This window comes from Mustela lutreola, chromosome 10, assembly GCF_030435805.1.
Source record: "Mustela lutreola isolate mMusLut2 chromosome 10, mMusLut2.pri, whole genome shotgun sequence".
Classification (NCBI taxonomy): domain Eukaryota; kingdom Metazoa; phylum Chordata; class Mammalia; order Carnivora; family Mustelidae; genus Mustela; species Mustela lutreola.
Genome location: NC_081299.1, coordinates 10,524,233 through 10,545,819, shown reverse-complemented (window position 1 = coordinate 10,545,819; position 21,587 = coordinate 10,524,233). Strand labels below are relative to the sequence as shown.

General features: G+C 53.8%; 1 protein-coding gene across 3 annotated transcripts in view; it reads right to left on the bottom strand.

The window, feature by feature from the left end:
- Positions 1-2,127: 2,127 nt before the first annotated feature.
- Positions 2,128-21,587, bottom strand: part of KAZN (kazrin, periplakin interacting protein) — a 1,030,689-nt gene continuing 1,011,229 nt past the window's right edge. For all 3 annotated transcript variants that reach the window (XM_059134942.1, XM_059134941.1, XM_059134943.1), the window contains 5 exons: positions 13,958-14,189; positions 12,468-12,569; positions 11,721-11,887; positions 7,268-7,385; positions 2,128-5,630 (listed from right to left, as the gene is read on the bottom strand). In XM_059134942.1, the coding sequence (XP_058990925.1) occupies positions 5,466-5,630; positions 7,268-7,385; positions 11,721-11,887; positions 12,468-12,569; positions 13,958-14,189 (784 nt within the window). In that variant the 3' untranslated portion in view covers positions 2,128-5,465. The remainder of the gene's footprint in view (positions 5,631-7,267; positions 7,386-11,720; positions 11,888-12,467; positions 12,570-13,957; positions 14,190-21,587) is intronic.

Genomic DNA, 21,587 nt, shown 5'->3' with positions numbered 1-21,587 from the left:
AGACTCTGGCAAGAGCCAGTCTGCTCCCCAGTCCCGCTCACTCATCGGGGACCCTGGGAATCTAGGTAACCCCTCCATGCCTCAGTGTCCCCATCTGTCAGATGAGAAAAGCCATGCCTACCTGAAGGGGTTGCTGGGGGAATTCAACGGGCAAAACCATGTCCAGCTGGGATTCTAAATCGGAGGGCGGGGAATTCTGCCTCCCCAGGGGACATTGGTGATGTCTGGACAAATATGGGAGTTTTCATGACTGGAAGGGGAGGGGACGATCCCAGCATCCGCCAAGAAAAGGCCAGGGATACCGCTATGCACCCTGCAATGCCCAGGACAGGCCCCCGACAAAGTATGTCCTGAATGTCAACGGTGCTGAGGTTGGGGAAACCCTGCGGTAAAGGGCAAGGCTTGTGTGTCCAGTCAAGGCTGGCCGTTATTAGGTCTAACCTCTGGATCTGACCTTGAATCTGTCCCTGCTCCTGTGAACTGCTGGGTACTGGGACTCAGGTTTCTTGCCCTCTGAATATCAGGGGGCTCTTCTCCCCTGGGATCCATGCTTGCCCCACTGCTAGGGAGGGGAGACCTGAATCAGGGAAGAGAAAACCTTTGGGCCACATTAAAGCACCCACTGCCAGAGTCGCCTAAGAGCCACGGGCACTCATCCCTCAGGACATGAGACCTGGTGGGCTGCCCCCATTGCTGGGAGGCTAGAGACCCCATCCCACGGAGCCAATGAGATTCCACCCAGAGACTCTGCTTATCCTCTTTTGATGAGCAGGGCTTCAAAGAGACATCTCAGGTTTCTACTTGTGGTCATTAAAGAGGCACGTGACACCTCTGTTGGCCTCAAGTCATTTCTGTCCTGACAGCCCACCTCATGGGCCCATTGTGTCATTGTGTGGCCCAAGGAGCCCAGTTTAGCTTTGATCTAGAGCAAAGGGAAAGAGGGACCCGTCGGCAAAAGGTGGGACTTCAGGTCCTGTTAGAAAGCTCTGCTTGCCATCAGAGTGACACAGATCAGCAGGAGCCCAGCAGGTTCCTCCAGCACTCTTGGGAGATGAGCCCTTCATTTCTTTCTCCCAGCTATGTGGGCCTTTTTTCAGTCCTACTTACTCTGGCCCTCCTACCACAGGACCTTTGCACATGCTGCCCCCACTCTCTAGAATCCTTTTCCCCTTCCTCTTCACCTGCTGAACTCTCCTCTCTCCAGGCCTCACCTCCTCTTGATTACAGTAAATGCCCATGTGATAAGCCCTCCCAACTACCAGCTACCTCTGCTCTCAAGACTGGTCATGGTTACACTCTCCCATTGCTCGAGGAGTATTTTATTGTGTTTTTTTTCCTCGCTGGACTGGAAGGTCTGCAATAGCAGTGGCTGGGCCGGACTTCATTCACCACTATATCCTCAGCACCCAGCTTAGTTCTGACTGCCTGGAATGTTCTTCCCCGGGGTCTTAGCAGGGCTGGCTCCTCAGAACTTAGGATTCAGTTCATAGGTCCTCTGGGAGCCCCCACCCTTCCATCACGTTACCGCTGTCTGTGCTCAGTCCCCCTGGCCACGGGTGAGCTTCTGCGAGCTGGGAAGAGGGCCCAAGAGCAGGATCAGTTGGCCCCTGGATCTTGGACGCCCAGCCTCTGAACTGGGAAAAACAAATGTCTGTTGTGTCAGCCCTCCAGTGTGTGATGTTTGTCATGGCAGCCTGAGCTGAAAATGAGTACCCTGGGATGAGTGACACGGGCAAGTGGCTGATGCTAAGGGCGGGGTCACGTGTCAGATGCTTCCCTCCTGACACCGGGAGGGCAGGCCCCAGCCTTTTCCAGCAGGACAGAGCGCATCTGAACTCCACTTGGGGTGATGTCACCAGGTGAAGTAGGTCCTGCCCTGGGAGGCAGGGGAAGGGGTGGACCCCCGACATGGGGGTGGTGGGAATCGCATAGGGGGGTCAGACGACCCTGGGGTGGGGAAGCAGAGGGCTGAGTCTGAGTCCCTGCCTTGGGAATTCTTAGCTTTTTTGGAGCTGGGAAACTCCTCCACCTCCCCAACCTCAGTTTCCCCATCTAGGAAATGGGTTGGTAATCTCTTCTCTCAAAGCGGCTGTTGGTAAGATTAAAGGAGAGAAAAAGGCTACCTGATCAGTAAAGCGCTGTGCAGTAGTATTTATTGTTACAGGGTTAAAATTCACTCCTGGGAAGACACGGGGCCGTGACCAGGCACGGAAAGGCCAGGGGCATCATCTCTGCTCACGGATAACTCGTCCTCTGTGCAGCCACAAGCTGCCTCTGTGTTGGGAAGTTCTTCTTGCCAGCCAGCCGTTGGCAATAATGCTGGCTTCGGAAGCTGCTGTGTCCCCTGGCTTTTTGCTCCTCCGCTGCTGGGAGCCCGCTGGAGCCTGGAAGAGCAGCGTAGAAGAGACAGTGCCCGGACATATGCTTTTTGCCAGATGGTGGGAGGGCTAGGCTTGGATCCATAGAGGGTTCCGGGGTCCCCCACAGCAGATACTGAAATCTCGTCCTGCCGAATCTTCCCGTTCAACCACATGGAGCCCTGTTGAGGGACCTCAAGATGTGGGGTCACTGTTCTGCGCTCTCCCTCCCCGGGCCCCCTCCATGCCGGCTGGGCCGTGCAGAGGCCCCTTCCCTTCTCCCGCATCTGGTCCAGGTTTTCTTGCAGCTTCTTCCTGCCTCTTATAGCCTGGGCCCTGATGACAGGTTTTTAGGAGAAAGGCTCAGAGTCTGCCGGGCAGGTGCCTTCCGAGGGCTCGGGTCCCTAGCTTCTCGCAGAAATACAGGATGCCTCTGCTTACTCTGGTTCTCCCCAACCTTTGGCACCAACTACCTCTTTTAAAGGGGCTAGTACCCGTGGGCACTGAGGACACCTCTCCAAGAAGCATTCCCAGGTCTGGAAGCCCTAAGACCACACCTCGGGCCCTGTGGACAGGCGGTGGCGGGTCACCGTTCCGTCCGTGGCCGCTCTGCCAGCCGGAGTCCGATTGCTCCCAGAATCTCTCCGCTCAGTCCTGCCCACCCCTGAAGCAGAGCGGATGTTTGGGGTTTTCTCTTCAGCAGACAAAGGCCACCGGATTTGACTGTGTGTGGAGGTTGTTCGTTTATCAGCCGACCTGTCCTTGTGGGAAAAACCGGTTCCAAACGCTCCTCTGGCTGCAAAGGATGGGGCCGTGGGCTGGGAGAGAATGTACCACTGGGCCCAGAAGGTGCTTTCAACGTTGCTCGCGTTGCCCCAGACCTGCTGGCCTGATGCTGCAAATTGGGTGGGGGGGCAGTGCCATCCCCGCCAGTGACCCCCCAAATTGTCCACTTGCCCATCTTATCCCCTATGGGAATGAATGGGGGAGGGGAGCATCAGCTTCATGTCTGACAACTCGGGCCAACGTTGGCTTTAAAGCTTCAGAGCTGCACGCGGGCCCCCTTGTGCCCCCTTTCCTCATCCCGTGGCAGTCATTTCCCGCCTGGCTTGAAAGAGGCAGATCCTGGGGTCCTGGGTCGCCCAGCCTGGATGCTGGCTTGGGAGGGACCTGAGGCATCAGGTTAGAGGGGAGCCCCCCCACCCCATCCTGGCTGTGGGCTCTGCATCTTCAGGTGCCTTGTGCGTCTGCATGTCATGCGGATCCTGGGGTTCGGAACCCCAGCAAAGCTAAGGTAGATACCGGAGCTTCTCCCTCAGGCCCTGGAGTCGGAGATGTGACCCTCGGAGGCTAAACATTCAGACGAATGGCAGGGGCCATCCACCTGTCCACCAGCCAGGCGTTTGGTTTCCAGGGGCAAGAAAAGCTGTGCTTATCTTAAGGTCAGAGAAAAAACCATGGTCGTCAGCCCTGGGGAGGAGTCATTCTCAAGTTCATCACGCCTTGGTGGAGGCTTTTCCTAGGAGGGCGAACAGTTCATTGGGTTGAAGAATGTGGGCTTTGACGGTTCTCAGAGGCGGATACTTACCTGTCCGACCGAGTCTTGGAAATTCAGACCTCTCGTGACTCTTGGGCGAATGGCTTCAGTGTTGTGATCCCCCCAGATGATTCTGACAACTCAAGCATCAGTAGAAACCCAATGCATCTTGGTCCTCCCAAATCATCACTCAGCGCCAAGGTCAGCAGGCTCAAGCCTGAACACATGAATCAGACTGGTTTTCCAGGGTGGTGTAACATAGGCTTTTCCCCTCTCTCTTTGGTCAAGCCCTACGGGGGCTCTAGAGAGTCTGAATGGTAGGCATTCCTTGTCCTCCTTTTGCACATGGCCCCAACCAGAACACAGCGGCAGAGGACCCGTTCAATGTCTGTTCTGGGTCGTGAATGGGAAATTGGGCGCTTCCTTCTGTCCCCATACCTTCCCACCTGTCTCCTGAGAGGTTACAAAGTGTGTTACAGACATTAGCAAGTGTTAATTCTCATGACGTCCCTGGGAGGGAGCCAGGAGTACTGTAGATGAAGACGTTGAGGCACAGAGAGGTGAGGCCACCGGGAAGAAGTCACACAGCAGAACAGTGGCAGAGTCAGGCAAAGGGCTGGGGGTTCCGTCCACCACCTTCATGACTTTGCTCTGCAAGGTTCGTCTCAGGGAGGGCGCTGGGAAGCACACCTGTTTCAGGTGACTGAGACGTCACAACCAAGTGTCACCGTTGTTGGGTCAACAGTGACAAGCATTTCCCTGCTTCCAATCCCAAACCCACTGTCATAGCTGGTTGTCACTGATCTAAGTCCATCCTCCCTGGTCCTATCCTCAGGATATCCTTTATCCCAATGACAGGAAATCTGCATTTCCTGGAAACTTTGCTGCTAAGCCCCACCCCTCCCTGATCACCCACCTGCCTCCACCTGCCCAGAGCAGCCACTCATGAGAGGAGAAAGCAAACAGCCATTCTACGTGTCCACCCCGTGTGACACACGGCTTTTAGGATGGAAGGGAATGACCATCCCATTTTGCGTTCTCCCAAGAGAGATTCAGTGACCCAAGTCAGAACCGGAGTTCTCGGTCATCGGGGATACGGGGACTGGAGCCAAGAGCTCCCCCAGGCTGGCCAGAAGGAACCACTGGTCAGCCTCAGGCTTTGCTGGCTCCTTACACTGCCAGTGCTGGGCTCTGCGTGTCTGATTGGAGTCCCGCCTGCTCCTTCTGGAAGGGTGTTTTGGGGAACCGCCGGCCTCCTTCCCTCTTGGCAGCTCCGTTCAAGGCTCCAGGGACCGCCTGGACTGCTCACTGGCTGACAGTTGCTCTGAGGTGGAGCCTGGGTTACAGAGAGGCTGGGTCGACAGGTCTTTCCACCGAGCTGGAAGGTCCACAGCCTGCTCGAGACAGGCAGACTAGAGCCACCTTGTTCCCTGGAGCTCCCGTCTGCTGGGGTTTTGCCCAGGAGTAGAGGAGTATCCTCGGCCCGCGGTCCCTATGTACAGTGGAGACAGCATCTGGATACTCGTCCTTGGTGGGTGTGTTCGTGCTGGGTCTGGCGGGGAATCCATTCCTTACACGTTGGTGACCTCGAGGCCGTTGTAGCCTTCCAGACGGCACTGCTCTGACCTGCCCTGGGGGTCATCATCTCCACAGTCTTCATTTTGAAGAGAGCCATAGTCATCATGAAAGTCGGGGTCTTTGCTGCTGAAGCCCCTTCCTATCTTCCCCAGGGGCAGCTGAGAGGAGAGAAAACGAGAGGAAGCAGTGGGGGGAAGAGAAGACGAAGTGAGTGTTTTGGATCTGGGGAATGCAGGGGTCCCCCGTTCTAATTGCTGTGTGACCTTAAGCAACTTGTCTAACCTCTCTGTGCTCCTATTAGTAATCCTCCTCTGCTGCTCAGAGACACCAAGAGGGTTTTGTGAGCTAACCTTACGAGGGAGCTTCGTGTTCCCAACTGAAGGAACTGGTAAATTGCTAAGGGTGAGGACAGATACAGTCTTTTTGATTATCCTCAAAAGCCTCCCATCTCCCTCCTCAGCAGGAGGAGAGTTGAGAATGGATATGATGGAGAAGTGAGCATGTCTGAGCCTGGGTGTGAAGTCTGACCGTGTTCCTGGGTCAGGAAGAAATATTCTAGCACCTCCTGGTGTGGCAGAAAGAGCATGTATTTTGGAGGCTCACAAACCGGGGTGTGGATCCCTGCTCTGTCACTTTCCAGCTGTGTGACCCTGGACCTGTGGCCTGCCCTCTCTGAGCCTCCGTTTTCTCAGTTTCCAAGGGGGAATAGCGATTCCTTTCTCTCGGAGTAGTCGTGAAGAGTAGAAATCAGACCTGTAAAGCACACAGCGAGGTACTAGCAAAGGGTAGCTACTATTGTGAGACGCACCAGGCTCTCAGACAGATTTTTCTCTTATTGTGAACATCTCTCTATGCTAATAATCCAGACAGTGCTTTGTAACTCTTCATGTCCCTGACTGCTTTTGTTTCCAGACCACTGGTCCTCAACCTTTTGGTCAGTGTTGCCACCTTAAAAAAGGAGACTTTTAAGATATTTTCCCCCTACTCACACCCCCCCACCATGAAATTTTCACACCAAAGACACTGTGCTTCTGTTCATGTCCTGTATATATACCTGTTCCTCATAGAGAGAAAGGGTGAGGGGTTTGCCTCTCCCCCTAGGAACCAATTTCTACCCCATTCAAGACTGCATGGTCTAGACTGAACTCGCCCGAGAGTATGGTGGGGGTTTACTCATGCATTCCCCACTCGCGCTCAGGATGGTGCCTCAAACCCCATCAGTACCCAAAAAATGTTTGCCTAATGAACAGGAGGATTTTGGATTATCCACTTCTCCCGTCTGTACCTTCACGCTTCCACTTGGGAATCGGGGTCAGTCTGAGTCTGGGTAAACAGAGAGAGGCAAACTGCGTGCCCTCTCACAGACTAGAGGCTACTCTGTGGCTGTCGGTCAGGTCGCTGAAGTTCAAAACCTTGGCTGCAGTGAGGGCTCCCCCTCACCCCAGAGCCTTGGCTTTGAGACCCAGGTGGGTCCCAGAACGTCCTGTAAAGCAGCTGCCCAGGTGATCCTGATGCAGGCAGGTGAGACCCGCGCTTCCAGATGCTACTCTAAGCCTGGGCAGAGTGCAGGGTTTGGGGGGAGTGGAGGTTGGGGGGTGGGGGGTGGGGATGGGGCTTAAGCATCATGCAGGTCATCTGATGGTGACTTCCTCCCTCCTGGTTGCACCTGTGACCTGGCCCTTTGGTCCTCCTCCACAGGCCAAAGAGGAGCTAGGAGGGGACAGTATGGGCCCAGATGACAACAAGACCTCCCCCGGGCTGTAGGACTCACAGGCGAAGGCATCCAGTGGCTTACCCGGCCAGCCTTGTACTTGATACCGCCACCGCTGTTCTCCTCCTTCCCCGCCCGCGTGATGCTGGAGGCCCTCCCTGGGGGTGTCCCGAAACGCTCAGCCTCCCGGATGCCTGAGGAGCTAGAGAGAGACCCAGACTGAGTCAGCTACAGCCCTCCCAAGAGACACACACTCTCCCATGGGTGACAATGACCATAACTGCTGTGATTTACTGCAGACCTCCTGCGTGGCCCCACATGCTCAACGTTTGCTGAATGCAATCCTCAGAGTCCCTGCATGACAGTTGGGGCACGGTGGGGGGGGGGGTGCGGGGGGGGGGGAGGCCCAGAGAGGTTAAGCGATTTGTCCAGGATTACCCAGCTGGGAGCAGCAGAGCCAAGACCTGAACCCAAGTCTCTGAGACTCCAAGGTCATGTTCTTCCCCCTCCAGCGTGCTACAAACCTTCCCAGGAAAGGGAGGACTAGATGGGCGAATCCCCCCATTTGAGCTCACTGGTATGACTTGAGAAGCATCAGGAAAATCTCCCCCACTCTGCATTTGAAATCTGCACCCCCTGCCCCCACCACTGACTTAGTGCCTGAAGCGACCCCACTGCTCCTTGCGTCAAAGCATCGAAGGCTTCTGTTAGACTAGGATTCGGAGAACTGCAACCTGCAACCAGCCCACTGACTTTGCCAATAAAGTTTTATTGGAACCCAGCCATGCCCATTAGTTTACATGTTGTTGTAGCCTACTTTCTCGCTATAAGAGTTGAGGTCCTTGAACCCTTCCAGAAACCCTGAGAAGGGGTGATTATCCTCATTTCAAGTTGGGGGAACTGAGGCTCAGAGGGGGCAAGTTTCTTGCCTAAAATCACATAGATGATGAAGGAGGAGCCAGAATCGAGCCCTTGAAGGCCCTGCTCTGTCCCCCGTATTACACGGGACCACCCCGAACCACCCCAGCACCTGCTCCCTCGGCTCACATTTCAATCACTGCCAGGGGTTGGGTGGGCAGAACGTCATAACACATCACCTTCTCATGGGTGCCTGAATATCTCAGTGTGTCCCTCCCCCCTTGGGAGCACCCCTGTCCCCCCCCCCCCCCAATCTGTAGCTTGGGAAGCCTGCCAGCCACGGAGGTGGGAGACATGACAAGGTGTCTTATTCTGAGTGCTTGACGGCAGAGTCTGTCAGAGCTCACGGAGGAATGGTTCTTCCTCACTGAAATGCTAAGGAGAAAGCTGGAACAAGCCCATCAACAGAAAGGAGGGCCCCACGGAACCAGTTCAGAGGAAAGCACGTCACGGAGACACTCCGATGCGTGTGTGAAGCCGGGAGGCGTGAACTATCAGTTGTTTGGCAGGGGCGGGTTCTGTGTCAGGAGCACTGCCTACAGTTTGCCTCCCGGAATCCTGCTAACAAAGCCGCCGGGAAGGGAGGACATGTTCCCATATTACAGATGAGAGACTGAGGTTCAGAGGCTTGAAGTCACTGGTTTGTGTCTAATACAGGAGAAAGCAGCACAGCCCGGATCTGAACCCATGTTCCAGCCATTTCCCCTGTGGTGGAAGAAAGGGAGGCGCTGGTAGTGGGTTTGGAAAAATCATTGATAATATTGTTGGGTGCCTCACCGTACCTGCGTTCCTTTCCCAATTGCTTTATGCACTGTGTTGCCCTATCAGGCTCCAAGCCTTGGATTCATCCTGGGATGGAGTCTTGGGTTAGCTCTTAATAGCTATTCAATGGTCAGGGATGTTTCTCCATCTGAATCTTTCCGCCCCATCAGAGCATTCTGGAAGGACTCGCCTTAAAGGGCCAGCACCACCGGCCCTGCTCCCTCTCTCTCCGGAAAGCTGAAGTCAGCAACAGAAGGAGGGGGAGCAAGAGGGCAGGGGACAGGGCATCTTTACTGCTTGGACTGCTGCAGAGACGTCCTGGGGGCAAAGCCTGAAGAACCTGGTTAATATAATCCCCAGGCATGTGATTAAGTACTGAGGTGATATTAACCAGGCCCGGAGATCACTGTCTCTACTGGTGTTTTGCTTAGCGGGGGACTCTTGGTGCCAACAGGGATGGTCTCTAAAATTTCTTAGGAACTCATGAAGTTCTGTTTCCCCTGAGTTGACTGAGATCTCTTCCCACGGCCTGTGGCAAGTTCTCAGCAAAGGGCTCTGAGGAGAACTGACACCTGGGCCATGGATAGACACTGCCTCTCGGTGCCCTGGCTGACCAGCTCAGACCCCTCGTCTGTAAAATGAGGAGGAGGACCAAGTCCAATTTCCACTTCCTTATCCTCTTATTGGAAGGATTGCTTTCATGTCATTCCTAAGGGAATCCCTGGCCTCCCAACAGCATAAGAACCCACGCTATTTGTGCCCCACGAGAAACTTCCCCAGGGCTCACGCATGAATCGTAGATGGTCCTTAATGCACGTGTGACCTTAGGGGTGGTCAAGGGTTTAATCAGACACACGAATGCCTGCTAATCTTTAGCTAGTGCTGCCTGTCCAGGGCTCAGAATATATTAAGGCCATTACAGGTCACATGGCGCCAGATGGGGGTCAAGGAAGGTGGACAATTCTTAGGAGAAAAGCCACTTTCCTGCACCTGTTGCATCATGGCTCATGGACTAGGGTTCTTGTCAAACTCTGGTCTCCATAGAACTACTTAAAAATGCCCGAAATGTAGATTCCTGGGCTCTCCCAGGAAATACTGGTCCTATAGATCTGAGTTTGGGCAGATCCCCACCAATGATTTTGCTGTTGGGATCTGTGGATCTCACTCTGAGAATCTCTTGGATATCAGCCTACCGACAGGGAAGGGCAGTTCAAGACTTTTGGATCATTGCCACAGATGCACAATCCCTGCCGCCTCCATCAAGCTTCAGTTTCTATATAACATGGGGTGTGGCCCAGCTGCTTCCTGAGGCTTCATGTGGTTTGGGGGTTCGGCACTCAGGGTTCTGACTCAGAGAGCCTCAGATTCAAATGTGAGCTCAACAAAATGGACAAAGCTTTAGCTAGACTGATGGAGATTACAGAGGGACTCAAATGATTGAAACCAGGAATGAGAGAGGAGACAGCCCTACCAGTTCTACAGAAATAAGAGATTATAGGGAAATGATTGTAAAATCAACTGTATGGGGGCACCTGGGTGGCTCAGTGGGTTAAGCCTCTGCCTTTGGCTCAGGTCATGATCTCAGGGTTCTGGGATTGAGCCCTGCATCAGGTTCTCTGCTGAACAGGGAGCCTGCTTCCTACCCCCCCTTTCTGCCTGCCTCTCTGCCTACTTGTGACCTCTCTCTCTGTCAAATAAATAAATAAAATATTTTTAAAATTAAAAAATTAAAAATAATAAATAAATAATTTTATGCCAACCAATTAGCTAACCTAGATGAAAGACAAATTTCTAGGAAGATATAAACTATTCAAACTGATTCAAGAAGAAATAGAAAATCTGAACATATTTATAACAAAATTGAAGTAGGGGGGAAAAAAACCCAACTCTCTACAAAGAAAGGAATGTGGTTTCACCAGTGAATTTTACCAAATGTTTAAGGAGTAATGACACCAATCCTTCACACACTTTCAAGAAAAAAAGAGAAAGAAAGAAAGAAAGAAAGAAAGGAAGGAAGGAAGGAAGGAAGAAAGAAAGAAAGAGGAAATACTTCCTAACTCATCCTATGAGGCCAGTATTACTCTGATACCAAAACCACGTAAAAATATCACAAGAAAAAGTACCTGCAGACCAACATCCTTTACAAATACAGGTGTAAAAAATCCTCATCAAAATGCTAGCACACCTAGTCCAGCAACATGTAAAAAGGACCAAGTGGGATTTATCCTAGGAATGCAAGGTTGGCTCAATGTATGAAAGCCAATGTAATATGTCATATTAATAGAGCAAAGGACAAATCTGGGCTCAGCTCCTTACTAGCTGTGTGACCTTGGGCAAGTACTTTGGCCCCCTTCAAATGAGATGTTTCCATCTATAAAGGAGGGATAGTGACACCAATTTCTTGGTCTTGTCATGAGGATGAAATTAGTGCCCACAGCAAGTGTCCACTAAATGGTGACTTTAGCTTAACTGCAATTATTTTAAGGAGAGAGTCCACTAGGAGGGCGTCTAATCTGTCTGTCCAGGTGCTTTTCCTCTGGCCAATTTTCCGATGAAGAGACTGGGATCAGTAGGCTGACGTGGCCAGCTCACTGGGACCATCAGCACCGTTAGTATCCTCACTCCTGCCTCCAAACCTCTGTCTCCGCAGCTCTCCCTGCCTGGAGTGGCCACCTCTTTTTCAACTGTGACCTTCAGGCTCAAGCACTTTGCTTCTTGGAGCCTCTGTTTCCTGATTTGTAGAAGTAGGCCACTGTGTTGTAGGAAAGTAGTGGGATCCAGGAAGGGAGGGAGCCGGGGAAGGTCAGGATCACGGGCTTCTGGAGCCCCAGAGTGGGAGCCAGCAACCCACACTCACGTGGCTGGGTGGAAGACAGCGCTCATCTCCTCTGCCAGGTGCCTTCGGAGGATGTGCTTCCCACTGGGGATGCCCAGGGCGGTAGCCATGGCCTCGGCGTTGAACGTGGGCTCCAGCACCAACACAGCACCGTGGATGCCACTGTTGGTCAGGTTGTCCGCATACTCCTGAGGGCAAGGCACGGGGATGGTCAGGCTGCAGTGGGGGGCTGCCCTGTTAGCTTGACAGGTCTGCCCTGGTGTCCTGCCCTCTGAGGCTGAGAGGGCCACCCTGTCATCCCGAGGTGTCCTGAGGAGCTGCCCTGCTCCAGGCAGGGACATGCCCCCCATAGCAAGGTCTTGTCCCCTTAGGGACTGGGTAGTATAAGGCAGTATAAGCCGGAGGGGGAATGCCCCCACTCTTTTAGGGCCATGAGGACAGTGACCAAGACTACTTTGTCACTGACGTAACTCCAGATCTTGCCAGGCAGCCCATAAATATTTGTCCGATGAGATGGGCCTGGATTCACCCAGCCCTGCTTCAGAGGACAGCCCAGCCTCTCCACCCCTGCTATGGGAAAGCCTTCATGAATGGGGTTCTGGTGCAGGGGTGGGGTGAGCGCTCCCTCTTCTTGAGCGACAGGAGGCAGGCATTCTCGCCCGCTTGGGCGACAACACTGGCTTACAGAAAACGGACACACAAACATGCATGGGATTTACAGATGCCTGCGAGCCGCTCCAGCCCACCCCCCGCCCGCCAGACCCTCACCTTCAGGTCAATGTCCCGCACCCACTTGAGCACCCGCTGGTTGGTCCAGACCACGGGGTCTATGTTCTGTGTCTCGCAGCGGGCGCGGCGCTCCTGGAGGGCCTTGTGGGGGTGGGGAGACAGTGGGTCAGTTGGGGGTGGGGGAACACGCATGGGGTCCCAAAGAGCAAGCATCCATGGTGCTGGGGGAGTTCTGGCTGGCGAGCACTGGCTCCTCTGGCCCTGTCAGTCTGGGGCTTGGCCTTTCATTCTGGGAAATGGGGAGAAGCCTGCTTCTGGGGGGGAAGGGCTGGGTGAGACCCAGCTGTTGCCTAGTTTGTACGACCCAGACACCCCACTTTCCTGACATGGAGTAGGGGCCCAACAATGCGGGTCTTCCATGAAGGGCTGACTTCTGTGGGTGCACCCAGCCCCCGGGGACAATGAGCGTCACCAACAAAACATCACCCCAGTAACATGTGGAGGGATCAGCCTGGTCCCCTTTCAGCCTCCCTGGGGGACTGGCCTCCAGATAAAGGGCTCCCGGCCTCCAGCCCCCACATGCCGTGCCCATTTCCAAGCTTCACTGTCACGATCTGCTGGCAGGTCTCCCTCCTTCACCAGACTGCGGTTCCGGGGCTGGGGGCGGGGGCAGAGGCCGCACCTTACTACTTCTGGTGCCCAGGGCCCTGCGGGGTGTGTGTGAGAAGGACTGAAGAGCCGGACAGATCCCTCCTCTGTGCCGCTCCTCCTGACCCTGAGGGGCTTGTGCTCTGACCTCACTTTAAGAAAACAAAGCTATCTGGATAGTCTCTGCCCCGCAGGGCCCAGCGGCCTTGGGAATAATTGGGTCCCAGGGGAGCTGAAGCAGGTGCCCCGTGCTGTCTGACTTGGCAGGGCTCAGAATCAAAGGGGCAGTCAGAGCCCAAACCCTGACTCTCCCCCTGGTCCCTGGTCACCTCGCTGGCCTCCCTGTTCACTTCCCCTGCCTTAGACCAAACACTGGGACCCCATAGTCTGTCCTCTGGGCCTTTGCTCATGCTGTTCCCTCTGCTAGGTTGCTTTTCCCTCACATCTCCTACTGATTGATGCCTGGAATTCCTCTCTTAGGTCTCAGTCCAGCTGTCACGACCTCAGGGAAGCTCTCCCTGATCCCTCTGGAAGCTGCACCTTTGGGTTTTCATAAAATCCTGGACTTCCCCATTGGGCCAACTTTCCATGGTATGGTGGCATCAGCTTCGTTGTGGTTCTCCCTGATGGGCAGAGAAACTCTTGGAGAATGAGGGTTCCCCACTTTCCCTGAATTGGACACAGGGCCTGACCCATGCCCAGTAAGCAGCTGTTGGAAGAAGGGAGGAAGAGGGGGAGGGATGGGTGCGTGGATGACGAGGTCGGTGGACCTCGGTGCGATGGATGCCTGATGGGCAGATAGTTGGGTGGACAGACAGTGGGAGCCAGGGGCAGAAAGAAGGGCTGTGGAAGATGCCTCCATCGCCTGCTCTGGTCCTTACCTCCCTGTTGAAGTTCACTTGGTACAGCAGCTCGATCCCCAGCAGGATGCTGACCTGGTGGAACTTCTTGGACACATTCAGGTGTTTCTCCAGGTCCCGTTTCATCAGGGAGTGCAGCATTCGCCCGTCCACCAGGTGGTTTTGGAAGGCCTGAGAGTACTGGGACAGCCCGATGTCATTCAGCCAGGCCTTGGCCACCCAGTGATGGTCCAGGTCAGCGGCTTTGGACAGGCTGGTGAGGACAGACATGGCCAGAGAGAGAGGTGGGTGGGGACAGGTGGCAGAAACAGAGGAAGTGGGGTAGAAATGGGGCAGAGATGGGCAGAGATGAAGATGGAAAAGAACAGGGTGGGGGGAAGTGGGGGACCAAGAAATCTCAGAGATGGGCAGGAAAAAGCATGGAGTGGAGAGACAGAGAGGGAGAAAGAGACAAAGTGGAGATGGGGAGAGAGGCGGAGGCAGAGAGTGGAAGGAGAGAGAGAGAGACAGACAGAGAAACAGAGAGCGAGCCCCAAAGAAGAGAAGGGGGATCACCAGAGAGGCAGCCAAAGGGAATGGGAAAAGGGAAGAAAGCCCATTCAGATGCGCGGAGTCGAAAGAGACGGTGGCAGAGCAGCAGGGAGAGTACGGAGGGAGGAGACATATCCGGGAGCCCTCAGCATCCCCACCTGCCCCTGGGTGTGGTCCCCTCCGCACACTCCTCCGCAGTATCCCCGAAGCCCGCAGAGCTGTGGCCTGGGCCATTTCTCCTCGTTCTACAAACCAGGACGCTTTCAGACCTTGCCCAGAGTCCCCCGGTGGCAAGTCTTGGAATCAGAATTAAAACCCCCTCTTTGCCTATTTCAAGCCCTCTCTCCTCACCGCTCTATCTCAGCTTTCTCTCTGTCCCACACCTGTCTCAGTGCTGCTCACACAGTAGGGGCGCAACCCGTATTTCTCCAATGCAGAAAGAGGTAGGATGATCCTAGCCCCAGGTCCCCCAGACTGTCATTTCCCTGATTGCCACACGGTGGCAGCCTCACAGAAGGAATGAAAACAGAGCATCCCACCTGCGGAGGGACTTGAGCAATGACGGGCAGGACGCCAGGTTGGGGGGGGGGGGGCGGGGGGGAGCACTAAGGGATCAGGACTTGACAGGGAAATATGGGCTTACACAGCGACACTGCCCTCCTCCCCAGGTCTGGGATCAGGACCGGCATCCTTCCCCTCCCCGCAGATAGAATACCCCACACCCTCTTCCCAGCCCCTCCCTGTGCCCCCATCTCTAAGAACTGCCCCACCAGCCACTCTTGAGTGGGACTTCAGCTCCTGACTCAGCTTCCTCCTATCCACTCTTCACTGCTCACTCTGGACACCTCGGAGTCGCCCTGGACTCTGCCCGCCAACGGGTCTCCCTGCCCCTGAGTCCTCCCAGTCCCTTATCCAGGACCGCAGCAGAGCTGACCGCAGCGCCCCCTGCTGGTGCTCCTATATGGGTCCTCGCTGTCCTTCAGTCCACCAGGGCACACTGAACAGCGGCTGACCGCTGTGCTCGGGAGGGCCGCGGTCACAGGACGGGCACATCTTCCTTCCTGGGCTCTTCCCTTCTTTCTTCTTCTCCACACTCTCCATTCCCTGGTGGCACCATTTCCAGGGCTCTGGGTTACATTTGTAAATGAAGACCGCCACCTCTCCCTTCTTCTCTCTTCTGAGACCCTGCTGCTCACTACCTGCTGCCTTGGCATCTCCTGTCACACGTCTCACATTTGATGAGCTCCAAGTTAAATTCCCTGTCCCCTCTCCCAGCTCTTCCCCACCCCCAGCCATCACCCGGCTCCGGTCCCCATCTGCCCTCTTCTCCCCTCCTTCCCCAGGTCGATCAGTCCCTCTGGTCCGTATGTCTGTCCCCTTTTCTCCTTTCCTGGGTTCAAGCTCCTACCACCTCTGGCATAGATTTCGGCAGTTGCCTCCTTACTTCCCCCTGCATCGCCCCCTGCCGGCCCTGCCCCTTCTCATCCACTTTACCCACAGTAGCCAGATGGCCTTTTAAAAATATTAATCTAGGGACGCCTGGGTGGCTCAGTTGGTTAAGCGGCTGCCTTTGGCTCAGGCCATGATCCCAGCGTCCTGGGATCAAGTCCCACATCGGGCTCCTTGCTCGGCAGGGAGCCTGCTTCTCCCTCTGTCTCTGCCTGCCATTCTGTCTGCCTGTGCTTGCTCTCGCTCCCTCTCTCTCTCTGACAAATAAATAAAATCTTAAAAAAAAATAAATAAAAATATTAATCTACAATCATGTCCCTCCTCTGTTTAAAACCTCCCAGTGGAGGAACCTTAAATGCGCCTTACAAAGTGAAAGAAGCCAATCTGAAAAGACTACGTACTATATGATTCCCGTTACATGACACTCTGGAAAAGGCAGAACTATGGAGACAGTCAAAAGATTAGTGGTTGCCAGGGGTTAGGGAGACGGAAGGATGAGCCGGTGGAGCACAGGGGATTTCTTAGGCAGTGAAATTATTCAGCATATATACTGTCGCGACGAATGCATGTTCGTCCAAACCCGCAGAGGGCACAACACCAAGAGCGATCCGTTATGTAAAGTATGGACTCTGGGTGATTGGGATGCGTAGGTGTGGGTTCCTCATCTGTGACAAACGCTCCATCCGGTGGGAGGTGGGATGATGGGGGAGGCCGTGCTGGAGTCGGGGAAGGAGGATGTGGGAACCCTCTGTACCCTCCTTTCAATTTTGCTGTGAAACTAAAACTGCTCTAAAAAAATTCATTACTTTAAAAATGAGAGAGGGGGAAAAAAGTTTTTTTCAAAAAAACAACTAACATTGAGAGAATTTATCATCAGAGGAATAAACTGCAGGAAATGTTGACGAGATTTTTTCAAGAGGCAAGAAAATAATAACATGGAAACTTCCCCCACATACAAGAATAGAGGAGGACTCCTAGAAGTCACAATTAAAAAAAAAGAAAGAAAGAAAGAAACGCACTGGATTCGGAAATGGGAAGATTTGAATGGACATTTCTCCAAAGAAGACATAGGAGTGGCCAATAAACACACGAAATGATGCCCGTCACTAATCATTAGGGAAGCGCAAATTTCTCTACAATGAGATACCAATTCATACCCATTAGTATGGCTAAAAAAAACCCGAGAAAACAACTGTTGTTGGGGGTGTGGTGAAATCAGAACCCTCGTGTGCTGTGGGTGAGGCTCTAAGGTGGTGTAACCTCCATGGAAAACAGTATGGCGGTTCCTCAAAAAGTCAAAAATAGAATTACCTTATGATCCAGCAATTCAACTTTTGGGTAAATACCAAAAAAGAGTTGAAAGCAGGGTCTCAAAGAGATAGCGATACACCCAAGTTCATGGCAGCATCATCCACAGTAGCTAAAATGTGGAGGCCACCAACATCTACCAACAGAGGAGGGGCTAAGCAAAAGTTGCTCTCTATACACGGTGGAATGCATTCAGCTTTAAAAAGGAAGGATGTTTTGACACGAGCTGCATGGAAGACTCTTGAAGACATGATGCTAAGTGATGTAAGCCGGGCCCCAAAAGACAAATCCTGTGTGATTCCACTTAAATGAGGTACTGAGAGCAGTCAAAACCATAAAGGCAGAAAGTAGAAGGGTGGTCGTCATTATATGGCGGGGGAGGGGGGGAGGAGAGAACAGGGACTTCGTGTTTATTGTGTTATCATGAGCGTAGGGTTTCAGTTCTCCAAGATGAAGAGGGTCCTAGACATGGAAGGCGAGGATGACCGCCCAACAACGTGGATGTACTTTACACCAATGAACTGTGCACTTAAAACCAGTTAAGATGGAGGCGGGGTATGCCTGGGTGGCTCAGTGGGTGAAGGGTCTGAGTTTTGATTTTAGCTCAGGTCACGATCTCAGGGTTGTGAGATCGAGCCCTACGTCAGGCTCCACACAGGGCATAGAGCCTGCTTAAGACTTTCTCTCTCCCTCTCCTTCTGCCCCTCCCCACCCCTCTCCAAACAAAAGCAAAAAAAAAAAAAAAAAAAAAAAAAATCCCCAAAACTAGTTAAGATGATAAATATGTGTACTTTACAAATATGTGTACTTTACAATAATTTTTTTTAAAGAATAAAGGTGATTGGAAATGGTAAATATCTAGGTAACTATTTTTCTCATCTGCTAATGTCCTTAAAAGAGAATGGACAGTTTAGAAGACAAATATAACAGCGTATTATGGAGCATCTAACACATACAGATAAAAATGTATGAAAACAATAGCACAAAGGCAAGAGGACAAAAAGCATTTTACACTCTACACAAAGCTGTATAATAGCACTTTGAGATAGACGGTGGTAAGCTAAGGAGGTATATTGCAAACTGTAGAACCATGGTCAAAAACGAAACAAAGATGTGTAGCCCGTAAGCCAGCAGTGGGAACATTCAGTTAATAAAAAGTCAGTCGAAGAGGGGGGGAAAGGGACAAAGCGTACCCACCATAGCGAGTCCTTGGAGTGGCCCAGCACTGTCTGGCCTGCCCTTGAGGCTCTGGAGGTCCTTTCAGATGCACGGGATGCAAAGAGCTCTTGGTCCCCTTGGGCTGTGGGGCCGGCCTTTCCCTGGGCCCATTTCCTTCCAGCCCTGCCGGGACTCACCCCTCAACTCCCAGCAGAGCCTCACTCTGACCCTTTTGTACAAGGCTGTGCCCCAGCCTGCGGCTCTGACTCTAAGTATTTCCCTCAAACTGTTAATCAGCCACACATGGAACTTTAGAAATGAATGGATCTGGGGCGCCTGGGTGGGTGGCTCAATGGGTTAAAGCCTCTGCCTTCAGCTCAGGTCATGATCCCAAGGTCCTGGGATCAAGCCGCGCATCTCCCAAGGTCCTGGGATCAAGCCCCGCATCCGGCTCTCTGCTCAGCAGGGAGACTGCTTCCCCCCTTTCTCTGCCTGCCTCTCTGCCTACTTGTGATCTCTGTCTGTCGAATAAATAAATAAATCTTAAAAAAAAAAAAAAAAAAAAAAAAGAATTGATCTGAGCCCAGAGACTGTGTTCCCCTCTGGAGAGCTGGCCTAGTGCACTCTGCACTCAGCAGAGGCTTCCCTGGAAGCCTGGCCAAGGAAAGGGAGGGTGGGCTCCCAGTTTCGCGAGGTCTCCTACCTGCCTCTCAGCCGCCCAGGACTGCGGCGATCCGTCCTTGTCTCCCAGCCGTGCTCTACCCCACGCCACTCTCCTCCCCCGCTTGACTGCTACCGGGCTCTGCGGTGCTTTTGCTCGCCCTGAATCCTAACAGGCCTCTTGTGTGCTGGATCGGAGGCCCTCTCTGAGCCCAGAGCTCCCCGGAGTCCCTGTCCCTGCACCTGTCACCCTGTGGCGCAGACCACCAGCTCCTGGAGGGCGGGACCCCACCTGGGCTCAACAGCCTCAGTTCTATAATCCAACACACGGAAGACAAGGCCAGACTGGGGCCTTGACTCCAGTCCACCAGGACCAAGCTCCTGTCCTGGAAACTTCTGACCCAAGACAAGCTCCCTTCTAGGAAGAGAAAGTCCCAGGTGGACCTCCTCCCAGCGCCTCTTAAGGCCTTCGCTTCAGAGCAGCCCTTCCCAGGACCGTCAGCCACGCCTCTCCCAGGACCGTCAGCCACGCCCTTCCCAGGACCGTCAGCCACGCCCCTCCCAGGACCGTCAGCCACGCCCCTCCCAGGACCGTCAGCCACGCCCTTCCCAGGGACCGTCAGCCACGCCCTTCCCAGGACCGTCAGCCACGCCCCTCCCAGGACCGTCAGCCACGCCCTTCCCAGGACCACCAGCCACGGTCAGGGTTCTCTTGCCCCGGTCAGGCGTGGGAGCTCCCAGCCCTCCCATCCAATGTCCTGGGCCCAGGGTTGTCACTTGTGGGGACCAGAAGCCCTCTTCCCCCGCCTGAGGGAGGGTTTGCTCAGCAAATCAACTGTGCAACAAGACACGGGGCGGGGAGGGGGGGAGGGGCACCTTGCTGAACCTAAGAGAGGGAAGCCATTTATAGTCCCCAATATCCATCCCCATGCTGTCAATTAATGCGTGTCTGCCCTTCAGAACGGTTCTCTTTTCATTAAAGTTGTCCCCATGGGGCCTCAGCTTGGCGACAATTTCCCAGCTGTTGGTCCGAGCTATCTTTAAGTGCCCAAGTTGAACAAGACAGCGTGACTTTAGGAGTGATTCAGATGTTTTATAACATTTGACATTGTCCCTGCCCCAAACCGAGCTAGATGAGACCCCGAAATCTGAGTTTGGGCACAGAATTGAGACATCATCTGGGTCATGATTCAACGCAGAAAACACGAGGCCATGGGGGCCCCGATCCCTGTTGGCTCCCGGACCTTGCGTCTCTCCCCTCGCTTCCTCACCTGCAAAATGGGGCTCACCATGGTCGCCTCACAGAAGCTGGGAAGGCTGAGAGGTGAGAGAGCGTGAAACCCTCAGCACAGAGTCTGGGGCACATTCCGTGTCCCATAAACGCGAGTAGTAGGGGTTGTCAATGTTTTTAGCGTTGAGGGGCCATGGGATGATGGGAGGGGGACTGACTCTGAAATTAGGTATTTTGTAGCATGACTTTGCACGCATGATTTCTCCAGGCCTCACTTTGTCTGTCTTTAAAATGGGGGTAAGAATGTCTATCCTACATTGATGTTGCGACCGTAAAATAAAATCATGGACATACAGCGACGGGCGATGGGGCTGGTGGATTTGGTGGTCGGTATTTTAGAGATAAGGGGACCCAGGTCCAGAGAGGGCAATGTCATGCCCAGAGCCACACAGGCTGTGTTCTTGAAGATGACCTCACTGGGGTTCTTACCCTTAGAGTTCATGGGCCCCTGAAAGTTCTGGGAGTGAGTCAAAGGGTTCCAGAATGCAGTTGTCAAGTTTTGTATAATATCGCCTCTGGAGAAAGTGTCAACAGTTTTTATGAGATTCTCAGAGTGGCCGTAGTCTCCAAAAGTTACAAGATCCGCTGTTCTAATCTAACCCCCTTCAATTCACAGCTGGAGAAACTAGGTGCCAGAGAGCAAGTTAGAGACAGGCCACATTTCCGCAGGGCATGAGACCCTCCCTCCTGCAGGAGGCCTGGGGGTGTCTAACTGGGGAGGGGGGGGACACAGGATCCTTGGAGACAGTCCTGATCTCAGCTTTCAGAATTTGTCAAACTCCGTTCACATCTGGCCGCTAATTTGCACCCACGCGCTTTCCGGGTGCTGTGGCATCTTGGTTCCTTGAGGTTTTCGTGGGCAGTCATGTTTTGGGCGAACTTGGGCAAGGAATCCTGCGTTTTTGCGAAGCGAAGCAGGCATCCCTACCCTCTTCCGCGGTCAGCGTTTACTAACCACGTTGGGAGGGAGACAAGGGCACAGCAGGGGTCTCTAGCTTAGTTGGCAGAGGATTGGGGGAGGGGAGGCACTGGTTAGGAGTGGGTGGTGAGCCTGAGGTATATGTAGGACCCTAAGGAGGGGGGAAGCCCTCTGAGAAAGCGAGTTCACGCCCACCGCTCCCCTCCCCCCGCCTATCACTTCCCTCTCCTCTCTTTCATACACCCCCCAGCCTCCCCCCCCCCCCCCCCCCCCCCGTCAGGGTCCTGTCCCGCAGGGTCCTGACTCGCCAACGAGGCTGGCATGTTCTTGCTTCG